We start from the raw sequence: 24,598 nt of genomic DNA on the forward strand, positions 1-24,598 counted from the left end.
AGATAAATAGGTAATACAATTAGTATAATAAGAAAAAAAAGGTAACGATTGGAATCGAAAAATTGCTAATCCCTTTTCTGTTAGTTATTATCACTAAATATGATGGATTATTCATACAAGAAAATACTCATGGATTGACAAACAAGCATAATATGGGGCAAAAACATAATTACATCATCATTCTAACAGAAGACAAACATTTGATGCATTTTATATTAATAAATATTGCATATTTTCATTTAATTAATGTATAGGAAACGTCAATTACTACCAAAATAAACAATAACGACAGATAAACTTCATTTATATGTAATAAGTCGAAATATCCTTGTGATAAATGGCTTCAAGGCAAAATGGTTTAAGGCAAAGCTTCATTAAGCAAAATAGTTTAAGGCAAAATTATTGAGTACCATCTAAAATATCAGCTTTAACCGAGGGAATTGTCAATATGTAATCAATGTTTAAATTAAGGAAACTATTATTATGAAATAACTAAATGTGATATGTTACGGAATCTCGGGAGATAAGCCCTAGTATGGGCCAATATAATAGCTACATATATATATTGAAATGAAAATACTGAATACTGGATGTCCAGAAATAAACTTTAATGACTTTGATGCTAATTTACAACATCTGACAACTCTTTTTGTTAGCTTTGTTTTATTAAAAAAATAGAGTAATTTTATTTTGCTTTCAGTTTGCCAAATTTTGTTAAGATATTTTTAAAAATAAATTAACATGAACAAAATCAAAAACCATTTCCACTCTTTCTCAAGTCCCAATTCGCAAATTTCTGGGCTTAGAAAAGGCTTAGTGCTTTTTCATTCCCCATCTCTAGTCTCTGTGCTATTATTGGTGGAACAACATGGAGTACAATTATTTTAGTAGCCACCACAGAAGTATAGGTCCAGTTCAATAAAGGAGATTGCTTCAGCGTGCCCCAAATTTCGGTGATATCACGAGCCTATCATGTAAGCCGAAGAAAAATACTGTGCATACCTCAAATACCAGTGGTTGTTCAACTCTTAAATTAAAAAAATTCTTAATGCATATGATTAATAAATTTGTGGCTGTGAAACCATTCTTAGTCTTTTTTTAAGTTTTTTTTTTTTTTTTTGCCGCCTTGTACTTCTATACACACACATATATATTCAAAAGTGAATAATTATAATTTTGAATAGATAGAACGACACGACTTTTTTTTATTATTATGTAACATACCTGACATTTTCAGGATTTCATAATGTCAAATGCAATAAAGAAATCGACGTTTTTGACATATTTTTGCAAAAAAAAAAAAATATATATAAAATAAGGTTTTTATGATATTTTATTATTTCACTTTGATCAAAGTATTATTGAAATAATAAATATTTTCCATAACTTCTTTTTGATTTATTCTGTAAAACTTTTGTGGCGTGCAAATGGGGATTTCCAGCTTTAAAAAAAAACTAAAAAGCTTTTTTAGGATGAATTACATATCTATTTTTAGATCATAATACCTTTAAAAAAATATAACTCAACTTCTTGATCCCTTAAATGGGAAAATATGAATTTTAAGTGATTTCACAAGTCAACAGAAAAAGGTATTTTAAACTCGTAAATAAAGTGTTAGCACATTTATTAAATCAACAATAATTTTTTGTAACTCATACATTAATTTTTATGCGTACTGCTTCTTCTTTTTTTAAACTCAAAAGTTGGATGAAATCTATACATATATCAATTAAAAGTTAGGAATAGAAAAATCTCAAAAATAAATTTGATATGAAAAAGCTAATTACAAATTCGTAATCATCGCGTTCAGTACTACTACAATTAAATATTGAAGTAAAAGGATTCTTGAAAAAGCAAAGGCTTGTTGATTATTAATTTTAATGATCAATTCCTTTAAATGCCACATGACAACTTCTCTACAACTTAAGGCATTCAATTTCCAATATAAATATTAAAATGAAGTTAAAAATGTTTGGTGTTAGTTTTAAAAAAATGGCATCGCTCAAAGAAGTATTTATTCTACAATCCTGGAGAAGGCAGAACGTCATTCTTGCAATCAAGCCGGACAAGACAATGCTGAGATTGCAAACTTCTTACATTTGGATAGGTCCTTTGTCGGGAGAGTAATGAAGCAAATGGAAGAGTCTAGAGGTGTTTATGAATCAACAGCAAAAGGCAAACGTTCATCTGCTGGTCAGATTTTTTTTTTTACTCTGCTGGAAGTAGTATTAGGCTTTCATTCTCTCCGGACCTCAAACCCATGGAATTCTTTGTGTGCGGTTCAGTTGAGCGACACACGAACAGATCCTCCTTAAAAACAAAATCCGAACTAATGTCCAGGATCCACGAGGAATTTCTTAATCTGCCAGAAAAAAGAAAAAAAAAAGATATCATCACGTTTCACAGGGCAAGTTGAGTCGGTAACTGACGCCAAAAGCGATAATATTGAATTATAATATTCAACTTTCATTTGGTATTTGTTTTTATTCAAATCAGCTTATTAGTTTAGGATACAATTAATAGAAAATAAATGTGTTAATTGTTAAATGGAGATATATATATATCCTGTACATACAAAAACATATTTTATAGGTAGTTAATAGGTGAGCTTTTGAATGTAAAAAAAATAAAGACAAAAATCAAAGAACTGACAACCTTTCTCAACATTTAATATCCTAGCTGTTATAAAATTAATTTTGTATGCATATTTGCTATACAAATTGTCATTTTTGATACATAAAAAAACAAATCAAAAACTAAGCGTTGTCGAGTAAACTTATACAGACTTGTTAGTTGAGCTTATGTACACATTCATAAATAACATAATGATAGAACATACTTTTTCTGTGAACATAATCAACAAGTAAGGAAAACAGTCTTTTATGATAATTACACAATATTATGACTCATTTAATTTGTAGTGAACTAATCCATGACCTCTTGAGATAATCTTGAAATCCCTGAAGAAATATTTTAACTTACATAATAACTATGTTTGTAAAAGTAGTAAGTATCTTGAAGTGAAAGTCAAAGGGAATACCAGGTAACCTTTTTAAAAGAAGAAACGAAAGGATGCGCTTGGTTTGAAAAAAGAGCAAACGGGGACGGAGGAAAGACAAAAATAACAGAAGCAAGTACTTTGCAAGTTCCGAGTATTTTTTTTTCTCCCGCTGTAACAAAAACAGTTATAATTGTAGGAGCCTGAGTGTGAGGCGTTTTATTTGTTATGTTTGTGAATCCCAACCCTATCCTTGACCCATCCTTTTGATCCATATATAATTAAATACACAAAAATAGCTTTTAACCAAGTCCGTGAATACTGAAATCGCACAAAAAGAGGAATAAAACCAGGAAGAGACAGCATGAATTGTGTGACTCTACTCTTGTTCTCAATAGTACTCTGCAATGGAGAGGATGAAGAAGAGAGTTCGGGTCTGAGCTCAGACCCTTGTCTTTGTATACTCGAAGAAGTTCATCTTCAAGACTTAAATGATAAAATCTTAATGTGTCGTCCAGTCTATCTTACAATAAATTCATCCTTGTCCAATATTTCACATCCCATGAGTTGCTCTCCATCAAGAACAAGATTTAAATCCATAGCTATCACGTCAGTTCCAAATTTAAGGATTCAAGTCCTTGAGCATTTGGACTGTAGGTGTGTCGATCCCGTCCATAAGAAGAGCAGGAATAAGCGCTCTCCTACCCATAGCTCATCTGATAAAAATAACTATATTCCTCCCAGCAAAGTCTCTTTTCCGCCCAGGTTCGGTAATTTAACTACTTATCAAACCTGCCTTGCATGTAAAACTCAAATGGATTTTTGCCAGGTCAGTGAAATTTTTTTGTTTATTATTTTATCATTTCATTCAAACCAGGGGAGTTGATTATTTTCTCATTATGTATTTCTCACTTTATTTACTATGCAAATATTGAAAAACTATCTTCGATATACACACATATTGAATGTATGCATGCAAATAAGAACTCTCAGACCTAGATTTAATTATGAATCTGTTTAAATAGACTAATACTTTGTAATGAATACATGCCAAGTAAATCAATAATATCCGCTTTTGATTTAATTTATTGATATAAAAAAGTAATGGATTTACTTGTACATGATGGCAGGACATATTTTACAGAACGAATAAATTTTAGTGATGTGTCGTGTGTAAAACTAGCGAAAGTTAGTTTTAAATAACTATGTCGACGTAGTACCTAGAGTAATTTATCCGTCGACAAACTCTGGTTTAATATTATAGACGAGAACTCCCGAACAAACCATCAGTGTTAATATCCATTTTGTATGAGTATACTGACATGTAGCTACTTTATACTTGCAAGTTCCCTTCTTAACAATGTTAGAACAATTATAACAGGCTTGAAAAAAAACAAATGGTGTGATGAGTAATGATGAAAATTTGGTGTTTATTTTTTTCTTGAATTAGTAATTTGAAGAAATGATTTTGTATTCATCAGCTGTTGTCATTATTATTTAACTCCTGAGCTGTGAATTTCCTTTTCTACTTCATTCAACCATATTCAAAACCTGATTGAACATTTGATTGTGCTCATAAAGTAACCTGAGGATTTGTTGCGGAGTTTTAAAAGGAGGATCGACGTCGGAGTAATTCTTTCCACTGTCCTTGTGTATTTCTTTCTTCCCCTCCTCCCTTGACACAGCTGATTATAGCTGATCTAATGAAACGTCATGACAGCTAATCTATCTGCCTCCAATATATTATTCAAACTTTCAGGGTAAGCATGTTGATTTTTTGCTTCTTTTTATTAACATGGCCATTATACGAATAATTTTAATAACAAAAAATGCAATATCTGTCTATGGTTTATCTACACACGCTCGTTGCTAAATGTATTTATTTTCAGACAATCAATTATTTTATTATGTATTGCTAGAGTGTAGACGTACTCTTCTTGCTCTCATCAATAAAAAAAAATCATTAAATTGCGGAAGATTTCGTTTTTAATGTTAAAGACCGTCTCTATTACTTGCTGAAACCATAAGTGTTTGTTTAAGTGTCTTTTAAAAGTGTCAAGTACTGACCCTACTGATTCATTTGTAATTTTCATCTTCTGAAGATCATCAATTAAGGACTATTTAACATCTTTTTTCCTCCATCTTTTTTCTTCAATCAATGTTCTTCCAGCTTCAGTATCTATCACCTAAACACAAGACATCAAAAGGAACTTTGCAGAGTTGCACTTTTTTTTTCTTTCTTCTTTTAAAAGATAATAATAAACGAATCTTCAAGTGGGAATGACTCACAATTTAGCTATCTTAATGATTGAAAACGGATATTGCTGCTAGAACAATAAAGAGTCAAATCAAATTGATTTTAAGTCAATAGATGAACCGACATAGAACTAGAAAATATAATTTTTGAGCTCACAAACTTGAGCATTCTATTCTTTAAGGAATCAATGTATACCCAGCCCCTTGAAGCATTGTCGTTATTCTGCAGAATAAAGATCTTTACATCGGAGTGGGTCTCTCTCATATCGAAGATAAATTTATTATAATGGCATAAAAGGAACTCTCAGGAACCTGAAAGCTCAAAGAAGGGATGATTCCGGTAATCCAACATTATTCAATCTAGATGTTGTCAAAAACATGGACTAGAATTTCTATAATGAAACTTTTTCAGAATTCAGATTTGTTCAACAATAAATGAAAATGTTAAAGTTTTCAAATAAAATAGAATATTAATTTCAGTGTTTTAACTCGTAATGGCATTTCAACGAGTACTGAGTGAAGCTTTCCATTACTTGAGTTTTTTTCTGTATCTAAATCTTCCAGTTTTGATATTTATAAAGAATAATTATGTATCTACAGAAAGAAAAGAAAAGTTTCAAAGAAGATTTTTTTTTGCAAGGATTATGCAATAGATAAATGATAAAACCATACTTGTATACAAAAAAAAACTAATATACATATAATTTTAAAGATGAATAAATAAACGGAAGTATAATTTCTACCAGGATGTAGACAAGTCTAAAAAAATTTTAAATGGCATTTTTGGATTTAGTTTTTTTTTGGTATGGTGAATTTAATTAAAAAGTTAAAGTCATTCACCCTCCTTTAGTAAACTGGTATATTATACACCCCGAGAATTATAAATTGGCTTATATGAAATACTTTATTTTTCATCATTATGTCATGCTTAGGATTTATTAATATATTACGCTATTTATAATAGAGGTTGAGTAAATTTAATTAAACTACCTTGCTTGAAAGCCGTTCCATTGCTTTACATGATTTCTTGAATTACTTTTTTTTCAATGGGTTGACGTAGGCGTACAAAGTTAGCTACATATTTATAATATTAAAACCATTTTTTTATAGAAGTATGACAGGCAATCTGATCAAAAAATGATTTGTTGTAATTTGATTCCCAAAATTCGAAATGAAATATTCATTACTTTTATTAAATAATTTTACTAGTAGAATAACAAACTAGATCTTGTTGAAACTCTAAACTTGTATTTTCAATAATGGATTTATTTTCTCAACGTCTTTTATTTATATAAATGTTTATAGCAATTTAATTGATATTTACGAGTGAAAAAAGGATGAAGTAGTCAAAAAAAAGAAGGATACAAAATGAAAATGACATAGTTATTATAAGGCCCCAAGAATTTAAAATGTAATTAAATACGTTTTATTTTTGTTTTTTACCCTAGTTCACTAAGCACGTACAAAAAGGATGTTCACTCATGGAATGTGAACTAAAAAGTTAGATTCTCTGCTTTTATTTTAAATATAGAAAATAAACAAAACAATCAAGACAAAGCGGGTGATGAGTTGGAGGGGATGTAAGCCACCCAAATTAAGAAATTATTAGTTTTTCCTAGAAAATTTGATATTTGAGATTTTTTTCAATATTTGAAATTTAATTTGATTTAATTTATTGTAAATAGGTGTGGATTTTAAAATTAATTTTGCTAAAAAATAAATTCTTTGTTCCATAAAATTTAATTTTTGGAGAATAGCTATGGATTTTTAAAAAAATTTGTGAATAGTTGTGGATTTTTGAAAAAGTTCCACAATAATTATATATTTTAAATTATTTTGAAGAAATTAATTGTTTTATGAAAGCCTGTGAATTATTGAATAAAAAAAAAAAAAAATATTTGAAATTTAATTTTTTCGATAATGAAGCCCCTATGATATAATCCTGCAGACGCCCTAAAAGTGTACAGATTGCAAAGTTGTGGATAATAACCCCTTTTATACATTGGCATTTAGTCTGCACCAGTAAGACCAAAAAAAAAAAAACCTTGTTAAGGCAACATTCCTTAACTTTATCACAGAGGTCTGGCTACTAAGTTAGTCGTGTTTAAAAAAGCATATACACTCAATTAAGTTATAATGTCAATATGTTTTTATTGTAGGATTCAGTTAGCATTAAGGGTTCTTCAATTATGTTATTATGGCTTGTGATAGCACCTCACTATTAACAAATAGGTATTTTAATAATAATACTGTGGTATAATTGATTGAAAATAATGAATATTGTGAACTGTAAAGCTATTATCTATAATCTGATTTTGTTGTTTATGTATTTGTACCTTCTATTTCTTCAAGGCTACAGAATAATTTAAAATAGAGAACGCCTCTAGAGAAAGTTATCTTCTTGCTTTTTTTAAAAAATGAATTTTGACACAATAATCAAAATACTATCTACATAGTCCATTTACTATGGACCCAATAAAAACAAATTATGCCCATATACGCAAGAAATCATTTTCTTGAATTTTTCAACCATGACATACATAAATAAAAAAATAATTAATTATTCATGCATAGATTAATATTATTTTTATCCCATGGTCAGGTCTTCATACTCGTTATTGTATTATTATTTTTATTCATTCAAATAAAAAAGTAAATTATGAGTCCTGAATGCTCAAACAATGTGTGTGTGCCTATATTTGCTATTAGGTGAAAGGAGGCTAAAAGTGAGGAATAAGTTTACTCAAATTGTACCAATAGTTGCTCAATATATGTACGTACACATTGGTTCTATTCATAGTTATGTATTAGTTTATGTCTAAATTAAAATGTCATGTAAATACAATGTTCATAGAAATACAAGGTGATCCCATAAAACTTTTCCTACTGATGTTTGACTTCAACTAACCCTTTTGATTAGTGACGTAAAAGAGTATATACTATTAACATTCATCAAATGAATTTATAGTATTATATGCTTCTAATATCCAGTTATTATACTCAATCACGTCAAAATCTGTCTGTCTTGTCCAGCAGTCGGTATGTTACACCAAATTGAAAATTGAGCCCGATTTTTCTTGATGGTCTAACCTTGCATTTCTATTAACCCTGATGTAAATGTAAGATTTTCAATTTAAAGGTAGTAAATATGTGATGACTTTACGTGAAAAAAAGTCTTAAACGAATATTAAGAACAGAAGAAATGCCAATCTATTTTTCTATCAAATTTGTTTCAGGACTTGACCAAGTTCATTAAAGTTCCAACAAATTCAATCTGAACGATTAATTCATTCTTATCGTCCGTAAAGTCTCAACCATTACTTGATGGATTCTTTCTCTTTTTTAAACATTTTCTTATCTTTTTAATTTATTTATTGGACGGTTGACATGATTTTTGTTCTAATAGCGATTCAAGCCAACTGTTGAAGCATTCTCATAACGAAATGAATAAATTAAGAATTAATCATTACAATACGTGGCAAATGATAAAAAAAAATTGTCTTTAAAATTTGTGTAATATGAATGGTAATCAGAATGACACATTATTAAAGTATGAATCAAGTTCAAATATATTTTTTATTTATTTTGCAATGGGTCTCTTCGGCAATAATTAGTTTTGGGCAAAAGTGTTGCACACGTACAGGGTATGACAACGAATCTGGTACTTTTGATCTGTAATAAAATGCTATGTTTCTTAGATTTCTTTAATAAACAAAAACAAAAAAAGAGTTTAAACAGTAATTGAAAATATATCTGACTCAACGAAGCCTCCATTGCCCCTCAATCACAGCCTGGTTTCAGGTCTTGAACTGCGTGCAGGCCCTGGAAACTAGAGCCCTATTTAAATGCTTGTATTCCATGATGATAGAAGTCGATCAGGGACTTCTTTTTTCTTTGAGAACCTCTGTTGACCTATGACTCAAGGTAGCTCCAGACAAAATCATCCATCAGATTCAGGTCAGGGGAGCTAGGCACTCAGTCATAGCTGTGCTTGCTTTTGGGATCTTCTGTCTATGACAATTTCTTCCTGAACTTGTCAACCCTTCTCATGCCATCTTGAGCCCTCAGCATTAATAATATCAACAAATAACAACAAAATTATTACGCAATTTCTTTATCATGTATGCCGGAAAAGTCTGAAAATCTGAAGTACTGGATTTTGTTATTAATCACTGTATGTATGTATACATCCCAATATTTTATAGACAAATTTCGGGAATGAGTTGAGCTGCCCAAAAATGTTATCAACAGCTTAGAGCTTTCATTAAATTGAAGTTACTTTATTGGACCCCGATATGATTTTTTAAATAAAAGCTTTCTTATTTTTTCTTTTTGCCACTTTAGGGGCAATTGACGACGTTTCCGAAGGATTCACCAGATGATTTTGAGCAAAAACTTTGTCGATAATTCGCAAAAGAAAATATGTAATTCATATAGAATTTTGAGAGAAATATTTAAAACTTACTTTTATGTTGACTGGACTCATCTGATTAACTTCACATAAAAAATATAATAAGGTTACATATACCCTATAAAAATCCTCAATAGGGAATATATCAATTAATATTCACTCCATCAATGGTGAAAAAAAAAAAGGATATATATATATTTATAAATGTTATTTTTTGGCTAATTTATTCATTTTCTTAAAGTATATACTATATACATTAGAGTGAAAGCGGTGTTCAACAAAGTCTGAAAGACAACGATATACCTTATTTGTGTAAGGATCTAATGAACACATTTGTTCAATTTAAATTACCCTTAACACAAAGCTGATAAAACATTTAGAATAATATACCATGGTGATAAATTTTTATGTCATTTATTGGAAAATGTATCATTTGTTACCAAATACAATAAAAAGAGTTTCAAAAAGTATGAATACTTATATTATTGGCTAAGCTTAATATATATTTTTCTTTTTTTAGTCCATAAAAGCATTATTGTATAAGCAAATTTTCAATTCGTTGAATTAAGTATGAACAAATCTATTTCAATTCTTGGATAAAGAGTACTAAACACAAACATTATTCGCTTAAATAGAACGTATAAGGGATACCGGATAAAGTTGTAGAACCTTTTGATTTTACCCCAATGACATTTTAACACGACATAGATATTATATACTAAAGTAAGTCATTTCCCGGGAAATTAATCATTGAGTAGGATACTGGGAAATATATTTTTAAATTTTATGGTCATTGTAAATAGTAGGATATCGTTATTACATAATAAATACAGTCAAATTTATAATTGTATTTACATACAGTAAGAAAAAGTAATCATTTTTAAGCTATTCTAACAATATATTATCAGTTATCATTTTCTAAATTTTATAATTATCACTAATAGTAAATTGGTTGTTTTTGGGTAGAAGCTTTTTTGATGTTCGAAGAGAGGAAACTGTTGCAATCGTTCTGTGTTGTAACGTCCATGGTCTCCTCATCATATTATACTTTTTTTAAACAAGTAAAATACTTTTTAAGCAAAACTTTATAGTAGAATTAGTACACTTTAAATATAATCTGCTTTATTCACGGCTTTATCCAACAAATACAAAAATATTCTTTGTTATTTTTGTTACCTGTCCTTTTTTTCTTCTACTGATTAGTATTCTAAACGTTGATTAGTTGAACTTGAATTATTTCTTATTAAGCAGAAATATTTTTTCTATGGGGATAATAAGAAACTTACTTTTGCAAAGTTTGAGATACATACATGAGCCTATTGTAAATTGAAAGGAATTGGGGGTTTTTGATAGAAAATGGCTATTTTTAAAACTCTTGTTCTATGCCAAGTATGATGTTTTGAGTCAAAAAATGAAATTTTTATATTTTTTCCATATTTCATTTATGAGTATAAATATAGCACACGTTGTTTTTGATAATTTTTTGATTGTACCTAGCTTTACCCGAAGAAAGGGCACTCTACTGTCCACATTGATTAACTATAGCTCGGAAAAGAGCAAACTTCCACCTTTGGTTATATTGTCTAAATGAAATATCATTTATTTTCTTTGTTAAAATCGAAAATGTACAATGTTGAATTTAATAAAATTTTATATATATTGCATTCATACTTAAATATGTGTTATATAAATACACAAGGCGTATTGTGTGCAACAATGCGATAATTTCAGTTCCTTATTGTAATTTTTCAAAAATAATGCTCGAATATGCACTTTTTTTTTTTTTTTTTTTTTTTTGCTATATGAAGCATTTATATTAAACCTACATAATGACACCAGTTTGAGCTATATACCTCAATATGTTTCAAAGTTATTGTCGAATATGTATTTTTAACGTTTTGAACATCATTTGAACTTTACCTCTCAAAATTTAATAGCCTCTCACAGTGGTCATAACTAATCTTCGTACCTAGTATGATCAAAATCAATCCATAACTTTTGCTGTAATCCTTATGACCAACAGACGGACAAACAAACAAACAGAGTAAAAGAAGTAAATAATGTTCAACTTTGTTTGCAGAAGTAGATATAATTGAAATCCCACAGTGTGGTAGAATTGGATCGCATTATTAGTCTTTTTCCCCCCTACTCTTTCTGTCTTTTTTTATCAGTCCCATATTTTTAAACATTCAACGGTCCTAAGGACTGATACATCGGTCTTTCAGTCCGGCGGTCCTAGTTATCTTTCTATATTCTTCACTCCTAGCTGAGATTGAATAATATAAAAACTAAAAAAGAAAGCTGGAACATTTTATAGTACGTACTAGTCATACATCTCCTACAGGTATGTTGTCTCTCGAAAGAGGTTATGAAGTATGATGAACCTTCACCCACTCAAATGACTTAGTTAATAATAACTACGTAATTTCAGTTGTTGTAGTTTCTACAAAAGACCGATAAGGACCGGTCCTAGGACTGACAAATTTTATTAGGACAACAAGGATAGGACTACAGTCTTTTTTGTTTTTTTACACCGATCCAACACTAGCTAACCCCCAATTGATTTTGAAAACTTTTTCCCTTCCTTTTGAGGAAACGGTTGAAAGATACAAAAAGGATCACAAATTATTGAAGTATTTTGAATGCAAGAAAATGTGAAGTTGATAAATGGATGGGATTTAGTAGATAATATATTATAGATTAAATATTGGAGAGGAACTTAATCTGCTATTCAACATAGTTTGATGAAATTAGAATTTTTAGTATGTGAATTTATCCCCTCCTCCCTCTATTTTTTTAGGTAATAGATTATCAAAGCTTTATTGAACTGTCGAAAACACCTGTATCTTTCTCTATGTAAAAAATAACCATAGAAAGAGGAATGAACAGTTTCCTTCTCCATATTTTTTTCAATAAACAATTTAATTCAATCTTAGATGATTATTTTAGCAGATTTATTGCCACATTTTTTATGTAAAAAAAATTACATATAATATATTTATCATTCCATATATATGTATGTAATTTGTTTTATATTTTAACAACAAAAAATAAATTTGAGACCCAAAATAAAAGATTCACGGCCTATACTCATTACTCGCCCTAAAACAATTTTTGCTCCCAAACAAACTCGTAACTCAAAAAACCATATTTTTAAAAGAATTATTGGAAACCTGTCATTTACAGAGTGTGTTTCCCTTCTCTAATAAGTAGAGATGGGATTTTTGTTAGAGTGCATTGAGAAGACATACATTAATTATGAACTACCACCCTTCTTTAATATTAGATGCCTGTGATATGATTTTGTATGGAGAAAATTAATAATTGCTATTAAGAGGACAACCCTCTACATTTAAAATTGCATTAGTTGAGAGAAAATACTATAGTTATATTTAAATTCATTTATATATTATTATTAATTTAGATCAATTTACACTTAAGAAATGCGATAATTATTTTCTATAGGAAGATTTTAACACCCCCACGACATATTAAATAATAAACAAAAAAGAATAAAAACGCATACAACAACTGTTTTTCCTATTCTAATTTTTTTAAATAGTTTTTTCTTTAGATAGAACCTTTTTTTTCCTTATAAATAATATCAAGATTCCTATGAGATGCAGCAACATTCTTAACCGGCTCAGTTTTAGCAGATTTCTAACTCCTGTGGACGCGAAACTTTTTGAATCCGAAGAGAAAAAAAAACAGAAGGTCTTGAACATGTTGACGTGTGCACAGAGTCTAAGAGTACGTACTTCACCAACTTCTACATATATTTTTAAGTTTGGGAGGTAATGGTTACGTCATTGGTGGCTTTCATAGAATTTTGTTTTAGAGGGGATGGTTACTGAATGGCTTCTTTGACAATTTCAACAAAATTGTTTTTAGTTTTTTTATAAATGACAAATATGACAACTAATTTTTTTAAAATTTATATATTAAAACTTTTAAGAAGAGACTAAATTGTTACAAATAATAATTTTTTTTTGAAATGGCAATTTAAATGATAATTTCTTGTACAGGAGGTTTTGTGATATTTTGGTCCATATAAAAAATCTGTGGAAGTTATGGGAACCCAAACTTCCTGCGCCATTGACAAATTTCTACGTCAATCTGCATACTTCTACATTATACAAGTTTATCACTTGGTTTAAATTTTGGTGGAGTGTAATAACATCATAATATATAAGTCTATGACACATACTGATTAGGTCAAGATATTACATGGATAGCTGAAATTATCTGCCAATGAAGGGAAAAACGGAACAACCCCCAGCTTGCACCTTTTTTTTAGACTCAATTAGATAGTTTCATGAAGGATTTTAGGTCCCGGGTATATAAAGTTTCAGTTTTAAAAACTTATTTGAATGATTCTCAATGATGTATTCGTATAGGTTTTTAATCTCAGATCATGAGAAATGTACATTCTTAAGTCTAAATAATCATCTACCCCTAACAAAATGATTGAATGCAAGATTTTCAGGGAAACATTTTCCCCAGGGAATTTGTCGTAGGCCTTTGTGTAATTGTAGAATATACACATATCATAAATAATTATTATATCAATATTGAACATTTTTTTGGTTTAATGTATGCTTTATAAGCACATATATGCCTATAATTTTTCCTGTTAATATTTATTATATATTTTTCCGTGTATGCCGAAAAATATACACATTAAACACATTCTTTCTCAAAATATATTTTAAATATTCCTTTTATGAAGTTGATGATTTTATTAATTCATAAAAAAAACTTTACAAAGTGTTTTTATATATATCAGGGTTCAATACTAATAATAAGTTTAAAAAATTAAGGACTTCTCAAAAATCAAAGAAGTTCACTTGGTATATAGGTACATAATAATTACCATTCACTTATAATGAAAAATAGAAAAGCTTGGAGTTTAATTAAATTTACCTATCAATTAGTGAATGAGTTTCTGTAACTTTATTTATCGTGAATTTATTTAACTCTCTTATGACGTCTTGAAAAACATAAATAATCATATACTCGTATGTATACATAAAATAACTAAAATATACTCCTTGGCTTAAAATATGTATATAAATAAATAGATTGAAGTGGAAAAATATGTTCAACTGCCAATATTTTTTTCCTCAATTCAATAGATTTTGATTTTTGAAAGCAAATATTAAATATACCATAGGTACATACACGTAAATACGTATGAAGTAATGTAAATTGTATGTATTTTTTAGCTGGCCCGCTTTTTTGGAATTGGTAGTATAAAGAACAAATTTTGTTTTCTTTAGCAGTTGTCATTATTATTCAATTCCTAAGTAAAGAACTTCCTTTCCTACTAGATTCAATGATATTCAAAACCTGATTGAACATTCGTCTGTGCACATAAAAGACGTAGACTAAACCAAAGTTAATAGAAATACAGGGTTAGACCATCATGCAATTGGGCTTCCTAGAGTTTTCAACTGATGTATTTTACCAACTGCTGTGCAAGACATGCAGATTTTTACAAAACACGGAACCACTCATAGTCTATGACGACACTATTACCAGAAAAAACAATTTAATGTATCATACTGACTCCTGGACAAGAAAAACAAATTTTGACAAAACATACAACCACTCATCTACTATGACGTCAATATTAAAAGTGTGGAGGGAGTCAAACATCAGTCGTACACGAGTTATGTAACAACCATGTACTTCTATTATCCTTGGAGTAACATTGATGATTTGTTGCTTTGTTGTAATTGTAAGTCCTTGTTAGACACAGAGTAGAATTGTGGATTGAAATCAGAGTAATTCTTGTCAATGTCCTTGTTTATATCCTTCTCCATTTTCACAGCTGATTATTGCTAATCTAATGAAACGTCATGAGAGCTCACTACCGGAAGATTTTTCAAATTATCAGGGTTAACATATTGATTATTATTTTTTAATATGCTCAAAATACAACATATTTTCATCAGTATAATTAAATATGTATAATGGCTCGAAATTTCCATGAGCGCAAGGAGATTGAGACATAAGGTACTATTGATAAAATCAGCTGCCAATTATGTTTTGATTTTGATGGATTGAATATGACCCTGGGAGAACATCTTGCCGAAAAAAATATTTAATATATTTGGTAATTATTCATACTGCATTAATATGTAATTATGATTCCCATTCATTTTACCCAAATTTAAAAAGCCAAAATGTTTAATTATTTGCCACGTATTGGAATGATTAAGTGTTGATTAATTAATAATTGATTCGTTTTGTTATAATTACTCTTTAACAGTAGGCTCAAACCCCTACAAAAATCATGAAAACCGTCCAATAAATAAATTAGAAAAATTAAAATAAGAGAGGAGGTCATTAATCAATCAATGGTTGAAGTTGGGACAATGGAATGAGTCAATCGTTTATATCGAATGTGTTGGAGCTCTTATGTACCTTGTCAATAACAAACAGTCAAACTTTGCTTTATTAATTCAAAAAATAACTCCCTCACCAATCTTAAATATTACTTTCCGTTTTTCACTGTACACCTGCTGAATTATTATTATTATTTTTTTTTGTGTGTGTGTTGGATCATTAAAAAAAAATTAAATTATTTAGAAACAAATATTCTAAAAAAGTTAATTTAAAATATTAAATTTTTTGAAATATAAAAACATTCTAAAATAGTTAATTTAAAATATTAAATTTTTTGAAATATAAAAATATTTAAAAAAATTTCGAAAATTAAACTTTTTGGAACATATTTAAAAAAAATTTCGAAAATTAAATTTTTTGGAAAATATTTAAAAAAGTTAAAATTTTAAATATTAAATTTTTCAAAAAAGATTTGACAAAATAAATTTGTTAGGAAAAACATTTTAAATTTATATATTAAATTATCTGAAAAAAAAAATCAAATATTAAATATTTTCGAAAAAATTAGAAAAATTAAATTTTTTGGAACAGATTCTAAAGATTTTCAATTCATAAATTAAATTTTTGAACTTTTTTTTTCTAATATTACATTTGTCGAAAAAAAATTCAAAAATATTAATCAATTCACAGAAAATTAAATTTTTGAAACTTAAAAGCTGAGCTGTTTTAGGGTGTGATTTTTGTTGTTGTTCTGGCAAGCTGAAAAGTGTTTTTTTTTTGTTTTTTTTTCAAAAGCAGTTATCAACTATTAGTATTATTTTGATGTTGAGGAGATACCTTTCAACTATAAAGAGTAATCAAGAGTAGTTTTTGTGCTCTTTAAAAACGGAAAGTAACCCTGAGGATTTGTTAGGGAGTAATTTGTTTATATTTAAAGCATGATTTGGCTGTTGGTCGACCTCTACTAACTTCAAGCAATGGGAAATACTACCATTAGTAGATTATGTAATGTAAATTTTGTGGTTACAAATTGTTTGATGTTTGATAGAATGGGCTTGTTACAACTGTGTCTAGTCTCCCTTATGTATTAACAGCCATGAATAAGATGTTTTATTATTCAAGTATACTTGCTCTTACTTCAGATTTTGAAGAGGAATATCCTTATTAAACGTCTTAGTGAGAGAAAAGTAGGGAGAAAGAGTGAAAATAAATAAAGGTTTATCTTATTCTAATGAGTGAGAAAGCTTTTCTTGACAAAAATAAATACAGTATACGTGTACATGGCTTTGCTCTCTTCTTACCAATAATGATGACATTTAACTATTCTAAATCCATGGTAACAAAAGTTCTCCTTATTAAGAGAGCAATCATATGGTACATACCATAGTTGAAAATCATATGATCTGAAAGCATGCTATAAAAAATGAAAGCAAAAATTAATGTGGAAACTTTAACAAATTAAATAATGTTTGGGAGAAAAACAGCTCAACTCTCATGACATTTCATTAAACCAGCTGAGAGCAGCTATAAGACAAAGGATATAAAGACAATACCATCTCCTTATCTAGCAATGATATAGGCCAGAGTTACTCAAATGTTGATCCTCAATTAGAATCCAAGTCCAACAAGGATCTACATTTATAACAACAAAATATATCTTCAGTTTTAATTTTGTATTTCACGCATTACTGATTACTTTATACTTATTAGTTATATGTTCTCTAGTCAAAAATAAAAGAATAAAGATAACAGCTGTGGAAAATTTAAAAAAACAGCTATTAATGTAGCAACTACAAAACCGCTCCCTTTTACCTTTATCATATTATTTTCATCTATTGTAGGACCATATTATCCATTATATAACTATTAACATAAATCGAATTATGAAGATGGATAAAATCTAAATTTGATTTGAATTGTTCCTTTGTTCCAAATCAAAATATGACATTGAAAGAAAAAATCGGTCTAAATGTATATTTTTTCAATATTGTCTAAAAACCTCGTAGGTTCTTATAATTTTTTAAAAAAGTAAATCAACTTTATTTTTGCCAATCATTGTTATTTTTGACAATTTGTTGTAAAAAATAATTATCAAACGTGTTAATTTACAAAACAATTAGATACACTTTGACAATTTTTAAATTAGAAGACCTGTTATTTCAACAATACTTGATTAGTTATGATAATAATTGATCCGAGGGGGGCGGGGAATTATATATCTAATATTGAAAGTTTGATTATTTGCTTTCATATTGATTTTATTTTGTCTATTAAAAATAATTAAACGTTCAAAACTAATATCAATTTTATCTATTCGCCTGTTTTATTTATAATCCTTATTTTGCCTATCATGACGGTATTTGTGTGTCGACAGACCAACACTTTATTTACTTGTTAATTAACTGATTTTATTCTTCAAAGTTGGCTAATCTTTCATAGTCGGAGGACCTATAGCTTGGAGTATTATTTATTACAATTTTATAACCATCATTTTTAATTATGAGGTTTCATTACGAAGCTAAACCACAGCTGAAAGTGATTTTATCACATGTTTCTATGTGTAAAAATTTCGGAGTAACGATAAAAAGGAACAAACACCTGTACAATATTCTCATCGCCAATGTCAGTGCCGAGAAGGCTGTAGAGGCAGTTGACATCTCCTTCCAAACTGCCTATAGTATGAAGAATTCAATTACAGAACCATACAACAAAGAAAAGCTAAAAATATTGTAGCAAAAATAAGTCTGAATGCTGGACTGCCTCCATGTGGCCGTCCTCCAGAATTTGCAGTTGGAACGTTTTGGAGAAGAATGTCTCCCATATCTCTTATCTAAATTTGGATTCGCTCCGTGTTGACATAATGACAGCGTGGTACACCATGGACACGGCCTTCATCGTCAAGAGATGGGGCACTTTGGTGACGAGGGTGTCGAAGCTGACATTTCTTATGAAGGAAGACATATTGCATAAAAAATGCATTTTAATATAGTATTTGAACATATCACAAATTGGTTTTATGTTGGTTTTTCTGTGTTTTATAAAAATAACGTTTTTCGTAATTTAGTCATGGTAATGATAGTTTAGTGTTCCCACTCTATTACTATTACTATTTCACATTATATTGTTATAGATATTTGTATAGTATGAATCAATGGAGGGAATTATAAGGAGGTATGTCTTAATTTAAATGGGATTTGACTTGGTTGTATCTAGACCAAAATTTACCACATTGTGAGCTTATTTGACGTAGACTGATTATTCAATTAATGAATTATTGTACGAAAAGTTAGGAAATTTAATATCCTAATCTTTGATGAAAGCAATATCTTGACTCATAAATTTTTAAAGTTCATGTAGGGAGAATATGATTATCTTTACTAGCAGGTGTGTAATTATACATTTATGTATAAACCCTTTCATGGTAAATGCATTTAATTTATGACAACAAAGTTATGATGAGAAATAAAAGTAATAGAAGTAATAAGAAGTAACCTTTTTTATCAAAATGAGCATGATTCAATAACAAAGAGAGAATACCTAGATCATCGTATACCCAAGGCTAAAACACGTCATTATAAAAATTGTATCATGCAACATTTTCTCTAAAAACAAACATGGGGAAAATGCAGAAAAATCAATTGGTAGTTAGCCAATTTAACCCAACTATGGAAAGATTATTCAATAATTGTTTAGAATGGTTGAAAACAAGATGATTCTAATTCAACCAATCAACGTTCAGGGCAATGTTTTTAAGAAATAAGGGAAAAAATTTATTGCTGACATCAAAATACAATGTATATTTTTGTGTTAGTGTGATAAAGCCTTGATAACCCAAGAAGAGAAGCAAAGTCACCGAGATCAGTTATTGCTTCCACATGAAATACAGTCCAGTAGTATGCGACAAAATAATTGAAACACAATTATATTTAATTATACTCAATAAAACAAGTGGTTTTTTTGCCATAAATAACACAACTATGCCAATAATTAGTATTGTGCTGATCCTTGCTTAGAACGGAAGAATGAAGTACCGTCCGGTTTAGTCTTAGTCCAGTCCAGTTCAGTCCTACACATCAGTACTAAAATGGATAAAGTTCGTTCGTTAATTATGTTACTTAACTTTATTTATTTTCTTTTTTTTAATCAGATCTAGTAATGACAGTCCTAAGAAGAGACCTGACCAAATAAGTAAGGACTGACACAACACCACCAATAATGATTTACTTTATCATTAAGACGTACAAAAAATCTATATTTACAAGGAAATACAAATACTCTATGGGTGTCAGAGAGATAAAATTACTTTATTTATCTTCATGGTGGGGGATCATGGGAGATAAATGAAGAGTGGTACGATAATTTACTTGGATGAAAATAATATGATAATAGAACAGTGTGTGGCTTTTTGTAAAATATTTGATATATTTTTTTATTTTCCAAAGTTGTAGTCATTATCACTTTGTTGTCGAAGAGAAAACATATATGTATTAAGTAATCATTGGTAAGGGAACTACGAAAAGAAACATCAAGGATTTTTTTTGGTGATATAAGTGTGAATCCTTGTTGGACTCAGAGTAGGATTAATTATTGGTATCGGAGTAATTCCTGCCTATGTCTTTTATAGATACAGAGTAAGGTTTGAATTTATTTCCCTCATAATTTAATTAAATAGCTGCTCTCCTCAGCTGCACAGTTGAAGTACTATAATAAATCCATCTAATTTACAATAAATATCTGAAAGTCAATTTACATAGATATGATATGTATAGTTTCCTTTGCTAGCAACAACTAGGATACGAACTTTCACACACTAATTCCCGGAGAATAACTTTTCTCGAACGTGTTATCCATTATAATAGAAACCAACCAACCAAATTATTGTATTTATTCATTTTTCTCTTTTTAACTGTGTATTCAATCCTCCTTGAGTTAACTAGGATATTAAATATCCTAAATGTATAAAAGTATTACTTATTCATATGAGATTGTCCTTCCAACAATTAAATTTGATTGTATGCAATTCTTTATTTTTCTTGTTAATATCTTGTTTAGGATTTATTTGTATATTTAGCCATTTTTAATAGAGTTTTAATTAATTTAATCAACTGTTTTTCTTAAAAGTCGGTCCTTGGTTTTTCTTTTTGATTTCTTCTATTCTTTTTTTTTTTTTTTTAAATGAAGTCTGTGGCGAAGAAAGGTAATAATAAATTATTAACATTATTTTATATAATACACACAAACTCGTCAAAAACTGATGTCTACTAATTTGATTCTCAAAATTAGCATAAAGTAATGAATATTTTGAAAGAACATTTTTATCAAAAATGGCCATATAATGTTTTTATCATAACGAATAACGAATTATATCTCGTTGAAGCTCCAAACTAATGTTTGTTAATTTCACTATAAGATAAGGACTTCTTTTTTCTCGATGTCCTATATTCATACAAGTATTTTAAGTTATGCTTACGAATACAAAATGTATGGAATATTTGAAAAAATGATTCAAAATTTAAATAGAGTAATTATTATAATTCTTTTAATTGTTTATCATGTAATTATATAAGTTTAATTTTTGTGCTTTCTTTTATCCTCAATTAATTAACTACGTAATAAAAAATATATTCACTAACAGAGTGTTTGCTAATTCATCGAATATAAACGGTCAGTGTAATATATGTGATTGGGCCTTACATTATTTTAGTGCCTAAATTACTCGGGCAATAATATTATATTATAAATATATGACCTACTTGAAAATGTTAACTAAAGACAAAATATTATCTTTCTGGATACAGAATTTCAATTTGAAAAGTTTTTGTAAATTTTTCATGTTGCTGAAGGTTTTTCCCCGATGGCGTAACTTAAAACATATTTTACAGAGTTATGGAATTTATTGTTATTTTTAAAGTTTTATTATAAAAGGATATTTTAGACCAGCTTCAGGAACATTGTTTCGATTAAGACGATGAAAATATACACTTCAGGGAAGGTATTCAAGTTTTTTTTTCTTTTGTAGTCTTCATGTTGTAGGGAATTTGCATAAAGTGATCGACAGATTTAGTAAAAGTGATGAAGAAGGAATATTTCTCTGCAGGAAACAGTTTTAGAAAAAGGTAGATTGGCATATTTATCGCATACGACAATCAAAATAAAGATATCCTTCTTCGGAGATGGTTTCAATAAAATAATGAGTTTATGGGAAATTACATTTGTGAAAGAAAAAGAGTTATTTTTATTGGAAGGGAAATTTGCCAAAGGGTTAGTTTTTTTTTTTTTTTTGATAAAAATGATTGTACACAATAAGTTGAGAATGTTTTTATTATAAACGAAAAGAAATCAGTTTTTGATCAGATAGAGAAGAAGGAAGTTATGTTTGGCTTTAAAGCCTCAGTCTGGGATTTAGTCAGAAGGCTTAATAATAGTATGTTAGACTATTCCTTATTTTGGTTGCAGTACAGAGTGGTTATCAAATTACTAACTTTAGGTAGCGGATATGGTAGAACATTTTTCTTTTGTTAAAAATTACTGGAGACATCCAAACATTTTTTGTACGAGTGTACTCATATTGTTTGTAAAATTGACCTAGTAATTGAGTTTTTTTTTTTTTTTTTCTAGTTTAAATTGAGCCTTGGGCTTGATAATTTTTCACATTCTTACAAGTTGAATAAGAACAAGGTAATAAGTCGAAATATAGAAGTATCCGTGTTACAAAAAAAAAAAAATCCTATTGACTTAATAAAATTTCCAGAGGTTAGTTTTTTTACAAATAATAAAGTACGGCTGTCGTACAAGAAAGATCTTGTAATTATACCAACAATTTCATGTCTAAATGAAAATTAAATTAATCAGATGAAAAAGGATTAATAAATACCTTGATATTAAAAACAATTCTTATACTCGATGTTTTATGACAATAATATTATACTAAACAGTCATCGACTGGTTATACAAGAAATCTACTGTACATACAGGGTGACCAATGAGATCCACCACGCACCAATACGTACAATAGTTAAAATTTCTTACACAGCTTCTTTAAGAAGTTCATTCCAATCTAAGATTAAGAGAGCAACTTGTGCAACATTGAGAAGCAGAATCATACAGACCAAGTATTATTGATGGCTTTCACATGTAATTAAAGGACTGAAATTACCCTTTCTCAATATATTTTTTTATAAATGTCGAAAATAATAATTCATTTACCAACATTTTGTTGATATAACGTAAATTATATATAAAAACAAAATTAATTAGAAGATTAGATTGTAGAGCACAAACCTTCGCCTATGGGCATTTTTCGTCTATTAAAATGATGATATATGAAGCCTCTTCATTAAACTTATATAATGACACCAATTTATGCTTTATATCTCATTTTTTTTAAATTATTGGTCAATTATGGATTTATAATTAATATTTTGAGTTCCCTTGACCTCTCAAAATGTAATAAACTCCTACTTTTACTATACATAATCTTTGCAACAAGTTTGATCAAAATCGATGGGTAGTAACTTGCCGTAATCCTGATGACTAACAAACAAACAGATCTAGAAACATATTTTCTTGCACTTAACACTACTAATACTGTGGAAAGGTTAATTAAAATACAAAGCCCCGTTGTAGGACTTTTTTTAATTAAGTTATCTCAATTTGCTTGTTATTTCAATGTAATGGTGTTCTATTTTTATGGATTATCAAAGAAAAAGTTATTTTTCAATCTCTTTACTTCTTTGATTACATCTATATAATTTTTTTCCTAAGGGTCATTTGTTTTACTTTATCATTCAAAAACCACAAAACTTTTATTACTTTTTCTTTTCTTTTTTATGACTTATAAATGCCTTTTATTGATTTTATTATAATTGTTGCCCACTTAAAGTAATTTTAAGGGGATAAAATAAATGATCTTTTTTATTGGTATGTCCCTCCTTAGAAAAAAGTTATATATAATAGAATAGAAAGATAAAAAGGATATTTTTCTCATTTAAATATATATGTTTTATATAAGAAATCAATTGAGTGTGAATAAAAGACTTGTTTCTGGAATTAATTAGTTATTATTTTAATATTATTTTGAAACACTTTTTGACACTCATAATTGAATAATAATTTGGTAAGGGATAACTAATGTATTATTGATTAATAATTTGATAAATAGTGAAGAGGTTTTTAATATATAGATCATTTAAAAAAACAAAAGCAATATACTTCATTAAAAATAGTATTGTGTAAGAGTATTTTTATTTTTTGTTTACTTTGTATGTGAAAGAAAAGAATGGAAATATACTTATCGTTATGTTCAAAAAAGTTAAATTTAAATCATATCTGTTTTTTTGCCATGTCATATTTTAAGTTTTGTATTTCGATAAAACTTTATTAAACTTTAGAAACAAACTTTTTAAATATAGAAAAAGGTTTAAACATATCTGCAAGATAGTTTAACACATTTTCAATAGTAGGACAGCTGTAATGGTAACATTCATATGAGAATCATGCTGAAAATGGATATACTCGACTATAATTTATTACAAAATCCTCTTTCCATATTCTTTCTTTTATTTTCAATTTTGGTTATTTTA

At 28.5% G+C, this 24,598-nt stretch overlaps 1 protein-coding gene across 1 annotated transcript in view; it reads left to right on the forward strand.

Annotated features, from left to right (window-relative positions):
* Window positions 1-3,174: 3,174 nt before the first annotated feature.
* The window catches only part of LOC121122162 (uncharacterized), a 98,919-nt gene continuing 77,495 nt past the window's right edge, over window positions 3,175-24,598 (forward strand). The window contains exon 1 of the mRNA XM_040717171.2: window positions 3,175-3,827. Coding sequence (XP_040573105.1) covers window positions 3,363-3,827 — 465 coding nt within the window. The 5' untranslated portion in view covers window positions 3,175-3,362. The remainder of the gene's footprint in view (window positions 3,828-24,598) is intronic.

The sequence above is a fragment of the Lepeophtheirus salmonis genome, chromosome 7 (assembly GCF_016086655.4).
Source record: "Lepeophtheirus salmonis chromosome 7, UVic_Lsal_1.4, whole genome shotgun sequence".
Classification (NCBI taxonomy): Eukaryota; Metazoa; Arthropoda; class Copepoda; order Siphonostomatoida; family Caligidae; genus Lepeophtheirus; species Lepeophtheirus salmonis.